Below are 20,990 nucleotides of genomic sequence, written 5' to 3'. Positions count from 1 at the left end.
GTGATAATGCAGAGGGAGGTAGCAGGTGTGGGGATACAGATGTGTTTCCTTCGCTGCACACTTCCTGGAAACAAATGCTTCATATGTCATTGCTGGTGAAATGTGGCACAGTAGCTCAGTGGGTTGTGATAGCGATGATATGAAAAAGGCCTGTTCTGATTCATGTAACTCCTCAAGCCTCATTTCTCTTCAGGTCTTGGGGGTAATGGTGTGCACAGAGTGACTCATGATCTGCAGAAATGGCTGATGGCTGTTCATCTTCAACCCCCGAATTTAACTTCAAAAGTTTTAACATGCTGAAGCTGTCTCATCTTTATTTGGTTCAAGGAAATGCTGCCTTCTAATGTTTTTCCCTCTAACACATGCTTCACAAATACCTCAGTGAATCTCAGTATTACTGATTTCTGTCACTAGACAGGACTTACTTATTCAAAGCCGGGAGGGGGAAAAATCTCTGAGAGAAATGTGGCAGTTGAGCTAATCTCCTGCAGGAAAAGACAAACTGGTAATGTGGTGTTGGTTAAGGTTTTGGAACCAGATGACTCGAGATATAATTTCTATCCTGTTTTTCCCCAACATACCAGATGATTTTCATAAAGCTTTCACCAATTTTCCTGTAAACAAATACCAATTGTAAGTTATCATACCTGAGGAACTGTTTCATCTCGAACTGTATTTTTAACAGCTGGTGTAGCTTAATCGTTCAACATAATCATCTACGCGGTTTTATTAAAGTAATATTTTATGAGATTCACAGGTTCAGTCGGAAGTTCTTCAAACAGGTCCAGCTCCAGCTTAAAAAAGGACATGAAATTGCTTAAGGCCCTCAATTGACCTTGGAATAAGGATGTTACTCAAGAAAGTCAATTGAAACTTGAAAAAAAAAAAAACATATTCAGTTTCCAATTTTCAAAGAAGTTTTGCAATTTTGTCTGTGATGTGAACTTTGAACTCAATTCAGTGCCGAGATGGGATAAAGAATATCAAATAATTTTGTTAAGAGTGTTGTAGAATATTCAGTGTTTTAGTCTCGATTGGACTATTTCTAAATGCCAACAAGTGCTCTCGGTAAAATCGTTAAACGACAACTATAATCTTTTATCAGCACAGCAGACGAGATCACGTCGATGCTGCACACATGATCCGTAAATAGGCGTTTATTGGTTTGTTTGAGGGACTAGATGGGCTGTACAGTCTGCTGGATAAGAACAAAAATGCAATCTCCGGTCTATTACTTTTTCCATCGGAGTCTTTTATAAATCCATCCGCCCTCTTGTCCCCCTTTAAGGCGATGATTTTACCACGCTGCCGTGACGGCAACTTTCTTTCTTTTCCCCCCTTTTTTTGCGCAGGTGGCATCAGCCAGGTGACCTGTGAGCCCCACTCTCAGTGCACACGGCAACACTTGTCCACCTTGAGCTCAGCCAACACCTGTGTGTAAATTCCTGCACAACAAAAAAAAGGAACGAAGCACTGAGAGCCAGTCAAGAAAGAGAAGGAGCAGCAAGAGGAGTCCGGAGCGCAGCACGGACGCTCCTTATTCTCTCCTCCCCCTTCAGACCCCGCCACTGCACTCCATCTCTCCATTTCTCCTTCTTTCCCCCTCTCTCTCCCCCGCTCTCTCTCCCTCTCTCTCTCTCTCACCCTTTCTTAAATTGACATCGGTCTGGCTCGAAACATGATAACAGAAAAGCCTTCCTCCGCTCCGCGTTGTCGGGCTGTCCTCAACCCCGATCACTTGAAACTCAAATGAGCAGGCGTTAAAAGGGGAAAAAAGGATCGCATAGTGTCCTGTCAGGGGGTGCTCACAGGGAATAACAAGAGACCTTTATAGCACACGCACACACACCCTCGTATGTGTTCTTGCGCATCGTAGATCTTAGAAAGTGCTTGTGTTAAACTACAGTGAAAGTTAACATGTATATGCACGCTTTGATACGCGCGAGCCTTGGATTTGTAGGTTTCTGCCTGGTCGCCTTTGTCCAACAGTCAGCTTCAGGAAGTAAAACCACTCAAGGTAAGTTTTTTGTGCCTTCTTTTCACCTCGAAATACCTCCTATTTTGAGTGAATTGGTTGATTAATAGATTTATTGCATGCCTTTGGAAAGATCCAAACGTGTGCCTAAATAAATGCGTGTTAAAACAAAGTTTAAAGTAGAATACTTTGAAATTTAATGAGCAGAAGTGAAGTTTTTCTCTTTTTTTTTTGCAGACTTTGATCCATCTATTATTCTCTGTTTGATTCAAGCAGATGCCGTCTGTTGATTCAGCGGCTTATTTTGCAATCATTTGACTGCTTTTCTCTTGTGTCAGTGTGCTAGGTTGCATATATTTGCGTAGACCTGCCAAGACAAATAGTGGAAACATAATAAGGCTTAAATTAAGTTTCGCTGAACGCTTGCTGTTGTCAGAAAAACAGTTGCCTTTGATCTTCAAACAGCATTAGCAGTGCCAACAGTTATGTTTCATTTCTAATCTTGCAGGTAGTTGTGGTGAGGCTACTGGGAGGTATTTGTCACAGTCCAGACAAGTATTTGACACTGGCCTGTAACACACACACACACACACACACACACACATGGAGGAGTCTCTGTCAGACACTGCAGCTACAGTGTTGTCCTGCCCAGCCGGCTGCCCTCTTGCTCTCTTTTCTTGTGAGAATTTATTCACAGCAGACAGGAACAGTCTGAATCAAAAAGTCTGGCACCTTGCAGGAACAAGGCAGACATGGTGTTATACACTAAATTTCTGATCCACTCAGCCTTCTCCTCAAGGTTTTCATCACCTAATTTTCCCACAATACAAATGCCAAGCCAGAGCTGCCAGAAGTATTTGCATGCAAAGACACATCATGGTTTCTGTGTGAGTGTTGATTGTGGTCGGTGATGTTTTGCACTCACAAAAAGACATCTCTCGGGCGGTCGACAAGGCAAAAAGAGAAAGGGGGTGGGTGACTATTTTGCATCCTGGGTGGTCTGCCCCCACTTGTGGGAAAACTCAATATTTACATTTTGCAATTAGAACTACTTTTTTCTCACTTTATTTTCCACAACATCGATTACACACTTCCTTGTGCTGTGGAATGCTGCTGTATGAGAGCTGGTCTGTAATGGCATGCACCTGTTTGTTGGTCATCGAGTGAAACGCAGTGACCAGCGTTTCTCTTCCAGTTCCTGTTTATCAGTGCAGCTCTGCAGTGACATATTATTTGCGTTTAGCTCTGTCGCTATTTGTGAGCATTTTTGTGCTGAAGTGAAAATAAATATTGTGTTTGGTGTTGGTGGCAACTCTGTGGCACTGTTCAGTCTGCAAGCTGGGAACAATTTTGAAAAATGAAGAAACGGAGATGAACAATGACTGGGGGGAAAAAAAAAAGAGCATAATTTGTCAGCTCAATATTTATTCAAGACAGATGTTGTCTTTCATCAGTGTCAGTCTAATCATGGCACTGTGTTTTAGGCATCAGTCATTACTCTGGGGGGGAAAAAGTGAAAGGGAAGATTTGAGGATGTGGTGGAGAGAATGACAACGAAGGGGGAAAAATGAGACCGGGGGAAACGGGAGAGATTAAATGTGCAGAGAGAAGACGGGGAGAGAGGAGGTTTCTTAGTGAGCGAGCAGCAACAAGCGAGAAAAAGAGAGCGAAAAGTGGGGAGCCGTAGACGTCATGGCAAATCACTTTCCCTTGAACAGAGTCAGGAGTTCTTTGCTAATGCAGCGGCACCAAGGCAACGGTTGGTGTGGGGCTGACATGCTGCTGTTGCTGGCTGTGTTGGTGTAACCTCTGCTCCGGTGCCTGGGGGTCTAAAGACGCAGGGCTGCCCAAGCAGGGAGGAAGGCCACATGCAGGCCCTGACACACTGTGGGAACCGAGCAGCCTTGGCAATATGAGGCCCAAGTCATGGGGTGGCTTACCTAGAGGTGCTGCCTGAGTCTACACGATGAGCAAGATGGAAGGGTAGCAGAAATCCCCCAGCTCACTCGCTTGCCCCTTTCCTTTTTCACACAACTCTTGCTTTGTTTGCTTTGTCCTCGCTTCCTTTCCTTTGCACTTAATGAAGTGGCTGTGCTTTTTCTCTGTCACCCAGAAGCAACGACTGCATTACACTGACCATATCAGAAAGCTCCCTGTCAGCCAGTGTGCTAATTATATTTTTGCAACAACAAAAAAAAAAAGATGTGCAGAGCTCCCCTCTGCCCCCTTCGCCCCTTCCTCCCATCCTGTCCAGCCCACTTTTGTTACTTGATGGAAGGTTGAATGTCCTGCAGGTCTGGGTAAGCTTGCAAATGTCAGTGCATGTATATGCGCAACTGGGATGGAGACAGTATATGGGCTGTGTCAGTGCATGGTAATTTGTACAAGTCTTTGAAATTGTATGTGAAGCCACATGAAAGAACCATTTAAATGGAGCTTTTATTTCTGCCTACCCCTTTGGCCTTGAACTTCTCTTAGAGTTTGCTGTTTAGCAGAAAGGGAAAAGGGGGAGAAAAAGACAAGCGGACAGAGACTGTGGCGCTGTCTCCTATGAACGTGGCCAGTCATTTGGCTTCAGCATTTTGACACCACGGTGGCATTTCTCTTTCATCATCTTCACTCTTATTTCTTAGGCTGCATGGTTTCTGTATTGCCCCAGAGTCCTTACGAGCTTCTGCAGTGGTATTTGTTGGGTGGTTACGCTTAGCCCCTCAGAGACTGGATGTGCCTTAAAACAAGTATGCACAAAAGTCCCTATTTGTGTGCCAAGGCGCTGAGCACAATTTTTGGCAAAGTAATTTTTAACAGCCTGCGACTAGACTATGTATTCAGGTCAACTACGAAGAAAATACTTTTTTTTTCTGTCCTGACTGAGGTTCTTTGTGATTTTTTTTTTTTTTCTTTTTAAATAAATAAAGGACATTGGAATATGAGTCACTTGCTGACTAATTTATCAATCGCTAATGTATCCTACCTGCTTATTAGCAAGCCCGGTGAAAGCAGACGAGCTTCTAAGCTTTAAACATTTTCCTTTTCCTAAGCAAAAATACTCCTGTGCTGATAAGAGCCGAGCTTGTCTCACTCTGTCTCCTCACTCTCTGCAACAGGCATGCAGTGTCAGATAGTTGTGTTCTCATTATGATCAGAGACTCTGAGGCAGGTTGAGCCTCGGGGTAGCCCTCGGTCATTCGCTGATGAGTGGGTGGAGGGGACCAATCCGGCTTCATTGTACCACTCAGCAGACACACTCGCAATGCATCTGCCTGACAAGTGGTGCTCCAATACCACTATACATGTTGTTACAGAGCAGCCGAGAGAGCAGAGAGATTATTATCTTGGCATTACTTGAGTGGTGAAAACTCCTGATAACAATTCTGTCCAAGAGCAATGCAGTATGAATAACAAAATTGACTTTGATCTGTGGGTGAATGTCTATGACTGCGATGAGTGATTTTTAGACTGGAAATTAATGATTGCACTTACAAGGCAAAAGTGCTTTCACTTACAAAAATGAGAATCCATTATAGCCGGAGAATCGCTTAAAAACTGGGACCAGATCAGGCTTTTATTGTGTCTAGTTTTTCTAATTCCCTGGTTTCTTTGTGGCCAAGATGTTGCTTGATACAAACATTTTAATCTCATTTTGGGGGAAAGTAGGCTGCAGAGTGAGTGCCATATTTACAGACACACATAAAGTCAAAGCTGTCTGGCCCAAGCTGCGACCCGAGGTGATTCAGCGGGGCTTCGTTCTGGACAGTTGCTCACTTTCATCCTGGCTGATGGAATATAAAAGCAAGACATTTTTCAGTCTGCAACAGAGTGTCAAAGATTCTCGCCTTAAGAAATCTGACTTTCCCTCTCAAGGAGACTTTTTATGTTCTTTTAATCAGTCTGTTTCCCTTGGTAATTATTTTTTATAATGAACTGCATATTTGCCAGGGTGTGCTTCTTTGTTAAAATGGTGAAGAATATTTCCCTGTTAGCTGTGTTTCTGTTCAGAAAAAATAAGAAGTTAGCTGCTTCACATGTAGGATTCTAATTCAGAAATAAAAGGTGGGGTATACTGGGAAGCACCCTTATTCCTTTTGGATAGTTGGATCCCATTTTCATACCTATATGTTAAATATAAGGCTACATCCTGAATACTTGTTGCCTTTGCTTAGCACAACGTTGTAGCTCAGCTGTCAGATGATGATGATAATGACTTTTATTTCAGTCATTATTTATAGTTTTTCAACAACCAAAATGTCCATAAAAATAAGTGACATCAATGAAAAATTATATTCCATCTACCTTTTTTATAATATATTTTTTCTCCGTAGAATATTCAACCTTAACACTTTCACCAATTTATATGAGACCAAAGCAAACAAAAGGCAATAATAATAATAAAAAAAAAAACCTAAGAGAAAAACAAATGTTGGTAGTGACCACTCCTATACATACACTGATTGACCTTTCTCAGAGACATATAAGTGGGGTTGGGCACCGTTCACCCACTGGTGCATTTTTCTTTGTCCTGTCTTCTCCTAGAAAATAAGTCCATATTTCTTAAATGAAAAATATTGTAATATGTCACATTTTACAAACCATATCAGGTGCCCTGGTCTCTGTGTGACAACGTCTGTTGACATCACTGTTGCAGTACTGTTTAAAATTATAGTATGCAATGTTACGGTCTTATTGGTTGTAGTTATATACTAAGGTGGTGGGCTGTCAATCTCACATAATGTATTTGTTTCCCGTAAATAGCATGCATGATAAGAAATGCAGTGCAAAAATGCCAACACAATGAAAACGAGCTCAGTTACTTAGACAAAACCTGCCCAACTACCTAATTATCTGAAGATGATGTCGATGAAGCTGCCGATGATGCACTAAAAGTTTCATCATCATCGTCCTTGGATTTACTGTTTCATAATATTTCATAATGTTAGCTCTGGGTCCTTTCAGGCTTTCAGGCTATAGGATATACTCTTCAGCTTGTAGATGTATATATTTTTTAATATCTGACCAGGAGTTTCCTCAGAATTGATATGCTGCCATGGCCAGCTTTGCATTTTGCAAAGTGAGTGTTGCAGAGAGCATTGCCAATGTCTCGGCCGAGTTTTGAAAAGCATAGCTGCACCAAAACCTACTTTCAGCCACTGCTGCCATTGCCCTGTGTATTTGGACTATATGATGAGACTATATGTTTCATCATATAGTCTCACTCTCATTCCTTATCTGCTCTGGCAAAAAATTGGCACTGACTGATTTGCCATTATAAGAAAAATGTAAGAGAACACAATGAAGAAACAGACGTTTGCATCAACAGTTTATCCAGTGGCTCTAACTTTATACCGTAATGTGAGGACTGACTGCAGCACAAACCAGATGTGGTGCGATGTGTGGTCAAGTGAAGTTGATATTTGGTGAAATAAGATGTGTGAAAATGAATAAAAAATCATTATATACTTCCAAATGTAGGAGCTCGTAAGGACTCTGACAAAAATGGCTGCACAGATTAAGATTGTGGCAAAAGTATGCTCATAATTTTTGCTTTTAATCAAGTTTGTACCCACTTATGTTTGTTAAACTGCCTTCTATCATCATTGAATTTACATGTAGATTATGAATGGTTACTCTTTTTTTTGTGTGGATGTTATAGGCAGTATGAATGTCAGGTCACAGCCACACAAAACCATAACCTGTAGACACTGCAGATTCCCTGTTGCTGCCCAGGGGAACCCATCAGCTACTGAAGCCCCTCTGTCAAAGCACCTTTTCTGCCTTCCTTGAGCAGAAAATCACTTTATCAGCAGCTGGCGAGGCCCTTGTGAGCACCATTTGTCCCCTAATTTCAAATGGTTGCAGGGCTGACAAAGCTATAGATTTCAGGTACAATAGAGGATGGGGAAAAATGTGGTTGAAATCTCCCAAACTTTTGAGGGTAATGGCTTTGTATGCCACACCAGTGTCCGCTGGTATAAAAGAAACATTCTAACCCTCATACTCAGGAGTACAGAGCGCTGTGCTTGTTTGAGGCTTGTTTATTTATCAAGGCTTTAATTTGAACAATATGTTCCAAATGAGCCCTGTGATGCTTCTCTCAACTGTGGCATTGTGGTTAAAATTAGAAAGCTCTCTCTCCTGCTCCCTATCTCTTCCCCTTGCTCCCTCTCACCCTGTCGCTGGCCTTTGTTCTCTGTGCTGACAACATCCCCGTTGGTTTCGGGGGAGGATCGAGTCAGCGCTGACGGTATTCTGACCCCCCCCGAGTCTTTGACTCACCTCTAGAGCCCCCTTCACAAGTGCTGATGGCTCACTGAGGAACCTCAGTATCGTCCCTGAGCCAGCTGCAGCGACTCTTATATCATTAATCCACTAACCTCCCAGAGCCCACATTTGTTTTTCTGTTCCATTACTCACTGATTGGGGACTCGAGGATTCAGGAGAAGATATCAGAGGGCCTGTCATCTCTGTGTCTGTAACTTCTTAAACCATGGCTGACGCTACACTGTCCTTTCTCAGCTTTCACCCTCTTCTGGGTTCCCTCCTGCGACCCCTGAGCTCAATAATGGGGCTGCGTCTGTCTTTGAAAGTTTGGCGGGGTCAGGGAGGGACGTCATTAGGCTGGTCTGCGGTGGTCAGCGTTGTCGAGGGGGGTTGGGGGTCAGAGAGAGCCTTGTTTACAGACTGTGTGTGTTTACATTCCTGATGGTGAGCGCCAGCTTTAGAGACTGCTGGAAGTTAAAGGAAATGCTCTTATTCTGCTTAGTAATGGAAAAATCCAACCCAATACATCAAGGAATCCAAATGAAAAAAGGTTATTTATTTCTGGCCAGTGCATTCTGGGTAGAAAGGGGGATGACTTCACTGATGAATGTGAGACTTCCTAAATGAACAGAGGCATGGGAAAAACCATATGACCCTCTGAAGTATTTAGTCACCCCTGGTGAACTCTAGATATAAATTTATTGCAGCCCCCGATAGTGTATACTGTTCTTTGTGGCTTAATCACTGCACTATCAATCAAAGAGGCATCTAAGATTTTCACTGTCAGTTAATCTATCAGTTATCTCTTCTATTTATCATTCGGTCTATAAAATGTCAACAAATTGCAAAAAATGCAGAGGAGCTTAATTTGTGTAACCAGTAGTACAAACTCCAAAGACATAGAAGAGGAAGAAAGCATGAACTGTAAATTCTTTACATTTAAAAGTTAAAATAAGTTGTTTCATTATTTTAGTTTGTTGTTGATTAACTTGCAATTACTCAACTAATCATTGGAGCTTTATAGTGCTTCAGTCCTTTTAGTGTAGTGTTCTTGCTGGTGCCACAACAAACCAATATTATAGCCCCAAGAATCTTGATTTGTATTTCCAATTAATTGAGGCCATAGCTGAATAATCACATGTAGGGATGGGTACCGGTATCCGGTGCCATCATGGCACCGGTTCTGACATAAACGGTAGTAACCAGACCGAAAAGCAGCGCACATTTCGGTGCTTTATTTCGGTGCTTTTTTTCCTGAGCTGTGATACACTTTAGATTCTAGCCAATCATTTTACGTTTCCGAGGATAGTAGGCGGGTCCAGGTACGTAAGTTCTTTTAGAGCAGAGCTACAGATTAAAAATGCCCAAGGCAAAGCGGTCAAAAGTCTGGCTGTACTTCACAGCAACATATGTAAACTCAGCAGCCTGCAACAAGTGCTTTAAGCTGATACTGTGATACTGTCAAAGGAGGTAACACCTCAAATCCGATGAAACACCTGGCGACGCATAGCGTTTTTTTTAAAAGCCGAAAAATGCACCGTATTTGATAGCTTGCTGCGAGACCTCACACCGAGCACATCTACTGCGGGTGGGTTGCCTGTTATCGGACCCGGTGTTAGCAACATCCCCCAAAAACCCGAAGAGTACAGTCCTGGCCCCTAGCCCTGCCAGTGGCAGCAGCAGCCGTTCTTCTCTGCGTGAGTAGCTTAATGTTGTTTGTGTGTAATTTACGTTGAGTAGGCTAACCACGTTATTACATTAACGCATGTAAGGTGAACTAGAAAACATCATCATAGTTACATGTGGCTGTCTTCTTGTTTGATGGCAGATACTCCCTTCACCCTGGCCAAAAAGGCTAAAATGACCAAAGAAAAAGTGGAAAACAGTTAAACATGAGAGGTTTTTGGACAAAGTTTGTGTTTTTTCCATTGTTTAAGCACTGCTTCCAGCCAAGAGTGATACCATATATGCCCCATAGCTGCAGAAAAGGCTAACATTGTTATCTTTTTACAAAAAAACAGCTGAACATGAGAGGTTTTTGGACCAATTTTGTGTTCTCCATTCTTTAAGCACCGGTTTGAGCACCGTTTAAGCACCGGCACCGTTTCAAAAGTACCGGTTTGCCACCGGTATCGGATAAAACCTAAACGATACCCATCCCTAATCACATGTATAAAAATGACATGGGCAGGTTTGTGATTGGATTTTGCTGTAATTTTGTAGCGACTGAGTGTTAGATGGTAGAAATGTTGATTTATACTATGTTTTTCTAAAGTGATATTGCAGGAATTGCCACACAAAGTGCAGTGCTTCACTGATCAGTAACTGTTATGATTATGATTTAATCTAAACCAAAAAAAGAAAATAAAGTGAATATGCTAAAAAAAATAACAGGTATGCTGTCATCTATCATTTTGCAAGGCTGCAGTTGAGTAAATATGTGGTGGCTTTAATACATTGTTGGTGGGTTTTAATGATTACATTTCAGTTGTTTTTTTTTTGTTTTTAAATTTTGTCTCACAAAGCAGAAATACCATCTTTTTACATGTGAGCATTTAGAGCTTATCGTGGTAATCTCACATTTGTGTTTGGACTATTGGCCTGATTTAAAAACTATGGGTGTATTTTATTTTAAAAACTTTGTCTGACCTTTTATGACCAGAACAATGAGAAAAAGAGAAAATAACAATGTATCTAAGTAATAAGATGCAGACCCACCTGGAACGGAACAGTTATAAAGAAAATATCTTAATAGGCTTTGAAACTGGCTCCTTGGTGTAGTGAGTAAGACTTTCACTTGGCAAGTAAAAGCTTGACTCAGACCCCCTCTGGGGTTGCGTCAGGAAGGTCATCCAGCGTGTCTCTCAGCCAAATCAAACATGCGACAAGGGAGCCGCCAAGAGTCGCTTTATCTTAATCGGTTTTGGGCTGAACACGGGTCGCCTTGTTTATTTTCTAATAATTTGATTCAAAAAGTTAATTGTCAGTTACTTTGCCAATCAATTATTCATTGAAATGTTAAAGCCTTTCTGTTTTCCCATCTCCTTTAACACTTTGAAAGCATAGTCGTTACCCTGGTTACTCATTTTCTTTCTGTGGAAAACTTAGTCTTTTTTGTAATTATGTGACCGTAAAATCTGGCATCTGATTTGAGATACAGTAGGTGCTGTGACTCAGTGGCAACTTAAACGCTTGATAGGAGCGCATGGTCAGGATTGAAATGAAGTATATATGTCCAGTGAGTTCCAGCCCACTAAAGTCCACATTTCTGAACTTTTAGCAGTTAATGCCTGCTTCATGGCTTACACAGAGAACCATTCACTTTATCCCTCAGTTTGACAGGAAACAACTAAAAATATCACACTTGTGCTGTAATTGCTATGTTACCATCTTTATAGTTGGTACTGTATCTGGCATGAACCACCAATTGCTGTGTGCAGAGTGGAGAGTGTCATGTCAGTTAGCTCTGGCTGCATAAATATAAGGTATACAGCTGGACTAAGTGCCACCCTTCCCGCATATAAAATATCCTGCATGAGGCCAAGAAGTCATTAACAGTTGAGGACACATTCCAAGACGGTTGAAAAATCACTTGAAGAGAACAGATTAATTTCTTGTCAGTGGGCTCCTAATGAGATCTGTTACAAGCTCTGCTCATTTATTCAGAGGTGTATGTATGTATTAAACCTCTGACGCTTAACAGAGTGTCACATCAGTCTCTCTCTTTCTCTGTTCTCTCTTAGTATTACTCTATGATTCACTTAATTACTGTAATAAGTGTTTTCCTTCTGGAGGTGGTCCGGAGGTCTGTGAGTCATAGTCTATTAAGGCCACACATGCTAAAGGAAAGACACCAGATGCTTGGCCTATGAACAAAATCACAGAGAAAAGACATCATTTATTCACAAAGCCCGAGCTTGAGCTACCTTGAGATATGTTTTATAAATGACACGAGGTGAATCCACTTGCTCTTTACTCTGCAGTCTCCAGGCTCATCGCTGCGGTTGTCTTTATGTATGCTATGAGGCGCAGACACTCTGAAACGCTCATGAAGGAGCGAACAGATGGAAGAATTACACAGAAAGATTGTGTACGAGTTGGCTTGAGTAGTTGAAATGTTGTAATGAACCCCAAATACTTATCCATTATACATCGTTTCAGCTGTCGGCGTAATGGAGAAGCTCACCGTGTAGGAGGGTTGTCACGATACTAAAATTTCAAACTCTGTATCGATTGCCCAGAAAAATATTATATTAGATTAGAACAATACTGGTTTGTCCAAATGTATTCAGCTACAGCCCTGTGTATTTCCTGTGCTTCTGGTGTCTTGGCACCATATTTTCGTTGCTGATCAAAAAGTTGGTAGGCTGCCACTCTTGCTGTCTAATTTCCAGTAGACTGTTCTTTACTTCAGCATGTGACTAAAGGAAGAAAATAACACTTGTTAGTCACAAATAATTATCTGGTTAAACTAAAATGGGACTAGTATAGTTTCCCCCCAGCTCTCTCATTAACATTATCGTTTTATTATTAGCCATAGCCGCCAGCCGCTGCCTTAATGATAATTTAACAGTTGGGGGTGGGTAATTTGGATAATTGCTAATAGTTAAAGGGCTAAAGTTAACATGTGTGCTCGCCAGATTAACATTTATGATGACTGTTTAATACGTCAGTGTTGTTGATTTTGATGTTGAGAGCTTTACTGAAGTCATAAAATTGGTCATGAAGGCCATGGTGTGTCTTTAAGATCCTTTGCCTTGTTTGTTGTGCTGCTGTTCACCTGTTCAGCTGCTAGTGAAGGGGAGGGGCTGTGCGACTCCCTATGTCTAGCAGCTGTTTGAAGTTTTTGTCCGTATGACCAAGTGAAGTTGGTATCAATAAATAAAAGCAAATAAATGCCTATCCCAATATGATTTTTTAATATCAACTAGTATCAGAGGATCAATTTTTCTTACCTATGGTAATAACAAGTAAAGAGCACATTAATTTGGATTAAGAAGGTGGAAAAAGGTTGTTAAAGACTTAGAAAAGGAATTAGAATAATTCACATAATACAGGCACACATTAGATTAGATATCTTAAATAATCAGAGGACTACTCACTCTTTACACTGTTGTACAAAATGGAGATGTGTTATTTTTTTGTGCTGTTGTGTTATAAAAAAGAAATGCAAGAAAAGATTTGTTCTTTTGCAAAGAACCAGACTTTTAAAAATTAACACCTTTAATATATATAACAACCTCTATAAGATTAGGCAGTGTAAAAAATGGTGTAGTACACCATTACGGGATACAGCAGCACTATAAGGGTCAGTCAGTCTACCCTTGTTGTGTTATTATGTGCTCCTAATAGACATAACAGATGGTGAGTGGCCCTGAGCAATAAGAAATGAAGTGTCTAGATGTCTAAATAAATTAAGGGTGTTGGACACAGTTCATGTCTTTCATGTTAACACGACTTGGGTGCTGAAACTTATCATGTAGGTTCTTGTACGTTTTTACCCTCACATTAATCTGAGGCTTCATGATTGGTGGACATAAGCAGGGAGGGACCCGCAGGGTTTTGAAGTTGTGATCACAGTTTCTGAAAGCACAGGATCAGTCAGTGGTCATGATTCCTAAACATTAAGAGTGTGAAGGATGAGTGTAAATATCCCGAATGGAAGCAGTGGATATTTTTATTCACAACTTTTTAGAGGTTTGCTGGACAGCCAACACTGTGTCCCTTCATTAGCTGAAAGGAGATCTGGGCAAGAAGGGTGGCGAGATGCTAAATTTTGTGTTAATGTTGACGTCTGCATTTCATCAAAACGATTTCTTTTTTTCAAGGTCTACTTTTTTGCTGCCCCAGCACAACTTCAGTAGCTACAGCTTTTCCAGAGTGCTGCATTGGTGACTCCCAGGTTACAGGAAAGAATCACAAAGCCTTACATTAGTGTGGGAAATGTGCTGTATGCAACATTAAATGTGCACATTTTCCTTTGGTGTTTGGTCGGATAATGAGCTAAAGACTCTAGAGGCTGGATTAACACCTTGGGCTCTTTGTTGAGATTTTCCTGAGCATTTTGACACCCTCCAGTATATGTCGTAGCGACTAACATTTTTGTTTATTTTTTGGACATTTTGGAAGTAATTTGAAAGGTTGTGGTTCTGTGTGTAACAGTGTGATTCCTCTTTTTTTGCAAACAAAGCGCATCTGTTGCACAGACAGTGAGAGTGGACTGTAAAATGATTCCAACTTCTAAAATGATTATTATTTACATAATTAGAGATTTTGTATTTTTCTCTGAGGTCAAGGGTGTTGATATAATTCTAATCATTTTTCACCCAAATAAGGAAGTAAATACACGGTTCTAGGGGAAAAGCGTATAAAACACACATTATTCAAATCGGAGTACTTTTTAAAAATATTTTAAAACATGCCCAGATCCTTTTATTAATACAGAAAATGCACATTTGTGTTTTACAAGCACAAATCAATGGAGAAGAAATGATTGCCAGTTTTTCCACACCAGTTGCTTTGCTTCACAACAAATAGTTGGCTTGTGAGTTAAACATCATATGGATCATTTACAACGGTGAAGATAAAAGAGGCGCTACAGCCATTCTGACAGCTGCTCTGTACCTAAAGTAATTATCCTGACCTTAACCCCATCCTGCTCAACCGCAACCCAAACTATAGTGTAAGTGTGGTTCTAAGATGGATAATTACAATACTTTTCTTTGTAATTATACACAGTATGACAAACACTGTGATCCCAAGAACACATTTTTATGGCATTGAACCCAGCACCCTTCCTCTTCTGCCGCAAAGAGCTCATGAAAATCAAGGAGTTCATCGGAAAATGGCTTTGTCAGGAGGAATGTTTTGTTTCTAATCCTTCACCACAAACGTTCAAATATTGCACCGAAATCATTCTGTCAAGAAAACACGGCCGAATATTTTATTGCTTTTGCTTATTGAATGCATCTCTCGCTCCACATTTGTGACGATTATTTCACAGTTGACTGCAGGCGGCACAAGTAAAGCTACACCTCTGGGTGTCCCAGCTCCAATCAGTCTATTTCTGTATTTGAAGGAAAGTTGATGGGTTTGAGGGGGCGGGCAGGTTTGGGGCAAAGCAAACAGCTAGGGTCTCAATACTCAAAGTCAACATTACCCTATGTTTGAACTACACACCTTCGGCCCTACAATTCTCCCACACACTCGCGCTCTCTCCCCTCTGAGTCTTATTCCTGCTAACACCCCCCTTGAGCTGGCCCAGCTAAATACACTGCTTATCCCAGGGCTTTCTAATAAATCAGGGAGGAAAAGCACCTCTGACAAAGTCTCACCTCCACAGCCAGCAGCATTAAGCTGGCTGCTTTGACTTAAATATGGAGCCTGCTTTTGGAGTAACTTTCTTAATCACCGCTTCTGAGGACAGGAGCGTGTTTTATCCAGCAAATTGAATACAATTACAGAAAATCCCATTTCATTTACCCCGCAACGTTCCATCATGCCAAAATAAAAAATTCCAAATTGTGCCTTTCTGAGTGAGGGCATGTCACAATCCATGCAGGGATTTAGAAGTCTGACGCATGGTGGGGGGTAGAGTTTTATTGAGCATGCCATGTAAGCAAGAAATGAAGTGGAATCAGGGAGAGAAAACATGCTTTATTATTGTATGACTTGGTTTCATCCAGAGTAGTCACTGGATTCAATATTCCACAAATGTCAGTGTGTTTGAACACAGACTTGAGCTATTTGTGGCTTTTAATATGCTCAAGTGCTTAAACCAGAGGAGAGCTACAAGACAGCAATATTCCAACTGACACATTCCCCAGAGGAAACTGTTTAAACATCTGAGCATTGCCCAACATATCTCTCGTCTTTGGTTTTGTTGTTTTGACTTTGTTTATTCATCCTCGTCTCGAAGCGCCGGCTTCATTCTATGCTGCCTTAACTTGTTCCCAACAAATGTGATTCCTCAACACAAAAGAATGAAAGAACCTCTCAATGAAAAACACAATCTTTTTCATCTTAGGCATGAGTCAATTACCAGGGCGGCATTACTGAACGCCCTGTACATTTTTCTCAAGCCTTCAGAGGATCATCCCCTGGACTGAACCAAAGAGTGTATTGATTCTGACATGTTTATTTCCATGGCAAAGGCAGTGGGGTTTCCAGAGAGACCATCGCATTTAGCTTTTGTTGTCTATGTGTCTGCTGGAAGGCTCCCAGTGACTTTTATGGGTGGGTTTTTAAACATTGCTTTGACAGACATGGGCTATTGTAGTTTGTGGGCCAGAATTTCTTAATTTTGATGTTTATTTCATTTTCTTTAGCTCACAACAAAGAGACAATGGGACTGTGAGAGAGTAATTTAATTAAAACACATTTGTGTTGACTATTTTCTCTGCTTTTCAGCTGAATTCCAACAGTTTGCTAGCTGTTAAGTTGGTTATCTGTTGTTCATTGTCATTGTTTCTCAAATGTTACTGGTACCACAACTCTGTTATGTCTAAAGATGACTAAATTTGTAAGTAATTTTGGCAAAAATATCCATTTCATTTTATTTTACAACTCATAAATTGCCTGGAGGATTTCGAGTATGGTGCATATGTTGTATAGTTAGTTTTACAGTTTCAGAAGTTAAGGCTGTTGTATTAAAACCCTAATCGCACAGCGAGCTGCTGCCTGTCAGTGTTAGTAAAGACATTATATATCACAACATGGCAGTTATGTAACATTTGAGACACTTATAGCCTAATATCTGCTTCTGCTCTCTCGCACCCAAGTGTAGCCTGGAGAAATAACTGCATCAATTTGAATGCAAATTTGACTTGAGACGAAAGTGTGAGTGTGCAAACCTGTACGCATGTGTGTCCCAAAGTATAAGCGTAAGAGTCGGCAGCATTGCGGACCGGAAAGATAAAGTGAACTGATTCTCCAGATGGGAACATTAATAGGATGATGAAATAAGGGATTCTTTGACTTTCTGTCATAATGAATATTAATTACCACAAAGATTTGGCACCAAGAAACCTGACAATAGGACAGATAATTTGTTGTGATTAATACCTCGTCTATTGAAAAACGCTTCTTCAAACAGCCTCTCTTGCTCTTACCCTGGAACACAATCTGTAACAAGAAAGAAGCCAGGCTCCTGGGGAGAATTTATATTGTTCTCACCAAATATAAATCACTGGAGGGTCTTGAGGACCTCCTGCAACTCTAAATGTGTTTGTGGAAACTTGGCAAAATAAGCCACAACTGTCCCAGGTTTCTGTATTCCCCTGCTGAATGCTGCACAGATGCTAAACTCCCCAACAGACCTGTGAAACATGGCATATCATTACAAGAATAATGCTGCTGCTGGAAAACGCTGGTATTTTTTTTTAAATTTTCATAGTTGTGTTGATGCTCAGCTTTTATAAGGTTACTGAGCAGATGGTCAGTCTGTTTTATAGCTATAACTTTTTAAATTACCAAACAATTGCCAAATGTTACGCTAACACACAAATATGGTGAGACCTAAACTGCTGGATAGCCAAAATCATGATTTTGTCTTTTTCTGCACAACTTCTCTAAATTAAAGAAATCACTTGTTCAGACTTTTTAAGTCCTATTTAAAAATGCAAAGCAAAACATTGTAATGTGTTATTTTTTTTGTTTTAGATATAGCATAATGGCACATAACTTTGGCACTACATAGCTACAACATATATATAACATAGATCCAAACATTATATCTGAATGATTGATTGTTAATTGTTTTTTCAGAACTCCAAAGCAGTTTGTCAGATTATGGTATCTCAAAACAAACTTTGTGATGGCCGGGAAGGCCGATCGATCTGGACGCATTTAGAAGTCCAATTGTAGAAAGTCTATGGGAAAATGGCCCTTTTTTATCATGGCCTCAATGGCTCGATTAAAATCTAGTTGAATACAGAATGATGTTCACCTTATACATTATGGTTTCCAGAAAGATGATGAAATGATTCATGATTTAGAGACTAACAAATGACTTTTTAAACTTATCAACCGGGAAAACACCAAAAAACAGATCTTCACAAACCAGTGGGTGACTTCATGGTGGCTAGATTAACTTTTTATATACAGACTATACCTGTAACTAGAGGAAAATATTGGAATACTGGATAGTTGGTTTTGGGAAGCTACACATGGTTGAAACAGGTTGTTGAGGGTAGGAGTTGCTAATGATGTATGATGATCCGACATGTCGCTCAGACAGCATAATTCCAAGTCTGTGGACTAAACAACATTTTCTCTTGGGATCAGCAAGCAAATGTGCAACAAAAGCATAGCCTGAACATTTGAATCACAACTCTTTCAATTTAAGTGAGAACAGAATCTCTGAATCTGTGAATGCATTCACATAATTGCCTCTTGTTTTAGTCATCTCTGTCCTACAGTTATTGAATTGTGTATCCTCAGGATGCTCATTAAATTACTTTTCATGCTGTTCTGCGATGTTTAAGTAATGACGACCACGACTAAAATACTGAGCAAACCTTGTTTAAACTACTAAATTATTATGTGTTTTTTCTAAAGTTTACTGAATGCTGTCATTGTGGGTATTTAGCTCAAGGCATGTCTGATTCGGTTCATCATCACAGAATCTATAAAGTCTGAATGAGCCCATGAGAGCAGGTACTTGTCTGGAGACTGGCAAACGGACTGGTAATTTAAACAGTGCTTTTCTACTCTCTGTGAACACTCAGACTACAAACCACAATTGCACAGCCTTTTAATGCTATATGCACACAGTTGATGGATGCATCAAGGACAATTTGGGGTTTGGTATCTTGCCCGTGGACACTTTGACATGCAAAGTGGAGCAGCCAGGAATCAAACCATTTGCCTTGCAATTGGTAGATGACCCGCCCTATCTCCTGAGCCACAACCACCCTAAATTTCTAGTTAATTTGTGTTTGTGAGTTTTTTGCCTTGTGTATGCTTTGCACAGTTTGCGTGTACAGTCTAAACTATGTGCTTGCTTATAGTATGTGCATATGAGACTTTTGTTAGTGGTGGTATTATTGCTGTTAGTGATGCTTGCACTGTGTTTGCACGGTGACCATATTGCATTCTGTTTTCTTCTTCACATTTTCCATTCATCTTCCATTTTTGGGAATTCTGCAGTGTCACTGTCCTCCTTTCCAGTGCAGACTTCACATCCTCTGGTAATAGGCAGATATAGCAAAAATGCTAAGCTCAGGGGTTTGGGTTGCTGGTCATTTCCCAGTGGGATCAGCCAGCTCCTGCAGAGGGCTTGTGATAAGAGTGGATATTGGAAGCTATGTAAACCTTGTTAAGCTGCCCTCCCCCTGTGTGAAGGGGGGTAATCCTAAACACCTGGGCTAGTTAACTGGGATTTGGCTGGATTAGGGGCTCCGTGAAGGCCAAACTGATCTTCCTTCTGGTTAAATCCATTTCCATTCTTATCTTTTGCTTTTTCTTCTTTGTAATCCAAACTCTGTTTGGTTGCACAACAGTTAAAATTGCTCTGTACAAAACTATTATCAATGCCAAAAATCAGTTATTCATGCCCGAGCAACAAATAAGTGTAACTGGGTTTGGTTAAACTGGGCTTCGAAAGACTTGTTTAAGTACATCTGAAAACTTGCTTTTTAGCTTAGTAAAGGCTGCGGGTCAAAGCTAGGTGTTTGTGTTGTCTACTGACTTAATGATCCCTGATTTCTTCTTAGCATAATTCTGTCAATGACATTAAATGTTTTAATGGGAACTATTGTGCTTTTTCTTCTACTGTCAAAACAATAAATGCTCAAAATAAATAATGAGGTCAGCATTATATGTATATAATCCCAAGGAGACCAGAATAATCTTCAGTCTGCTCTGAATGCTCAGTTTCTTACAATGTTTTTTTTTTCTACTCTTGGATCTGAATGATGCCAGCAAGAGCAGATATTCTACAATCATGTCAGCTCTGCCTGTGAATGCAGAAGTGTTTGGAAGTGGCAACCAATCAGAAGAAAGTTTGCTTAAAGGGAGATGAGCTAGCTTGGCTTGCTTCAGACAGTGAATGAACATGCACTTATGCCCAGCATAAGATGAATAAGAGTTATTTTGAGATGTAAGTCAGCAGCACTACTGTACTATATCTTTCTAAAAGCAATGTGATGCTCAAAAGCCTCAGTTCCACTTCCCTTTAGTACTAATTCACAAATGTTTACATGCTTATACATTAACATACCTGCTCCTAATCTGCATATTTGCACTGTCTTAGCATGCTGATGTGCTTACGTGCAGCCTCACAGAGCTGCTTTCTTGGCTGTCTGGGGATATTTGTGGTTCAGTGGCCAGTGCATCCCAGTTGTTTTCAGGCTCTGAGATGAAGTGTTCATTTAGAGGTCGCTTGAAGCACAAATAATGGTTATTTCCCTACCACATGGTTAAAAGTGTCCCCGCCTTTTTACTAAAGCTTGGTTTGTATTCATTTTAATTGTTTGTGTCTGAGCGCGGCCCATTACATTCAGAAATTGGGGATGTTTTTGTGTGGTATAAATGCAATGCTATCACCAAGAATGTTTTAGCTTCACCATATAATTGGTGTCTCTTATTTTTTTTTTCTAGATGTGGACGAATGTGCAGAGGCACTTGATAACTGCAGCATTGACGCCATCTGCCAGAACACCCTGAAGTCATACAAATGTATCTGCAAGTCAGGCTATAAAGGGGATGGCAAACATTGTGAAGGTAAAAGTCTCATTGCATTAATATGCTTATTTTC

At 40.6% G+C, this 20,990-nt stretch overlaps 1 protein-coding gene across 2 annotated transcripts in view; it reads left to right on the top strand.

The window, feature by feature from the left end:
- The first annotated feature begins 1,464 nt into the window (after nucleotides 1-1,464).
- The window catches only part of scube3 (signal peptide, CUB domain, EGF-like 3), a 79,237-nt gene continuing 59,711 nt past the window's right edge, over nucleotides 1,465-20,990 (top strand). Inside the window, exons 1-2 of one of the 2 annotated variants that reach the window (XM_084916089.1) lie at nucleotides 1,465-2,017; nucleotides 20,834-20,956. In XM_084916089.1, coding sequence (XP_084772215.1) covers nucleotides 1,918-2,017; nucleotides 20,834-20,956 — 223 coding nt within the window. In that variant the 5' untranslated portion in view covers nucleotides 1,465-1,917. The remainder of the gene's footprint in view (nucleotides 2,018-20,833; nucleotides 20,957-20,990) is intronic. The other variant, XM_084916090.1, reaches the window with a different exon arrangement.

The sequence above is a fragment of the Perissodus microlepis genome, chromosome 20 (assembly GCF_051167445.1).
Source record: "Perissodus microlepis isolate ML-2025 ecotype Zambia chromosome 20, ASM5116744v1, whole genome shotgun sequence".
NCBI classification, from domain to species: Eukaryota; Metazoa; Chordata; class Actinopteri; order Cichliformes; family Cichlidae; genus Perissodus; species Perissodus microlepis.
This window is presented reverse-complemented; position numbering and strand designations above follow the sequence as displayed.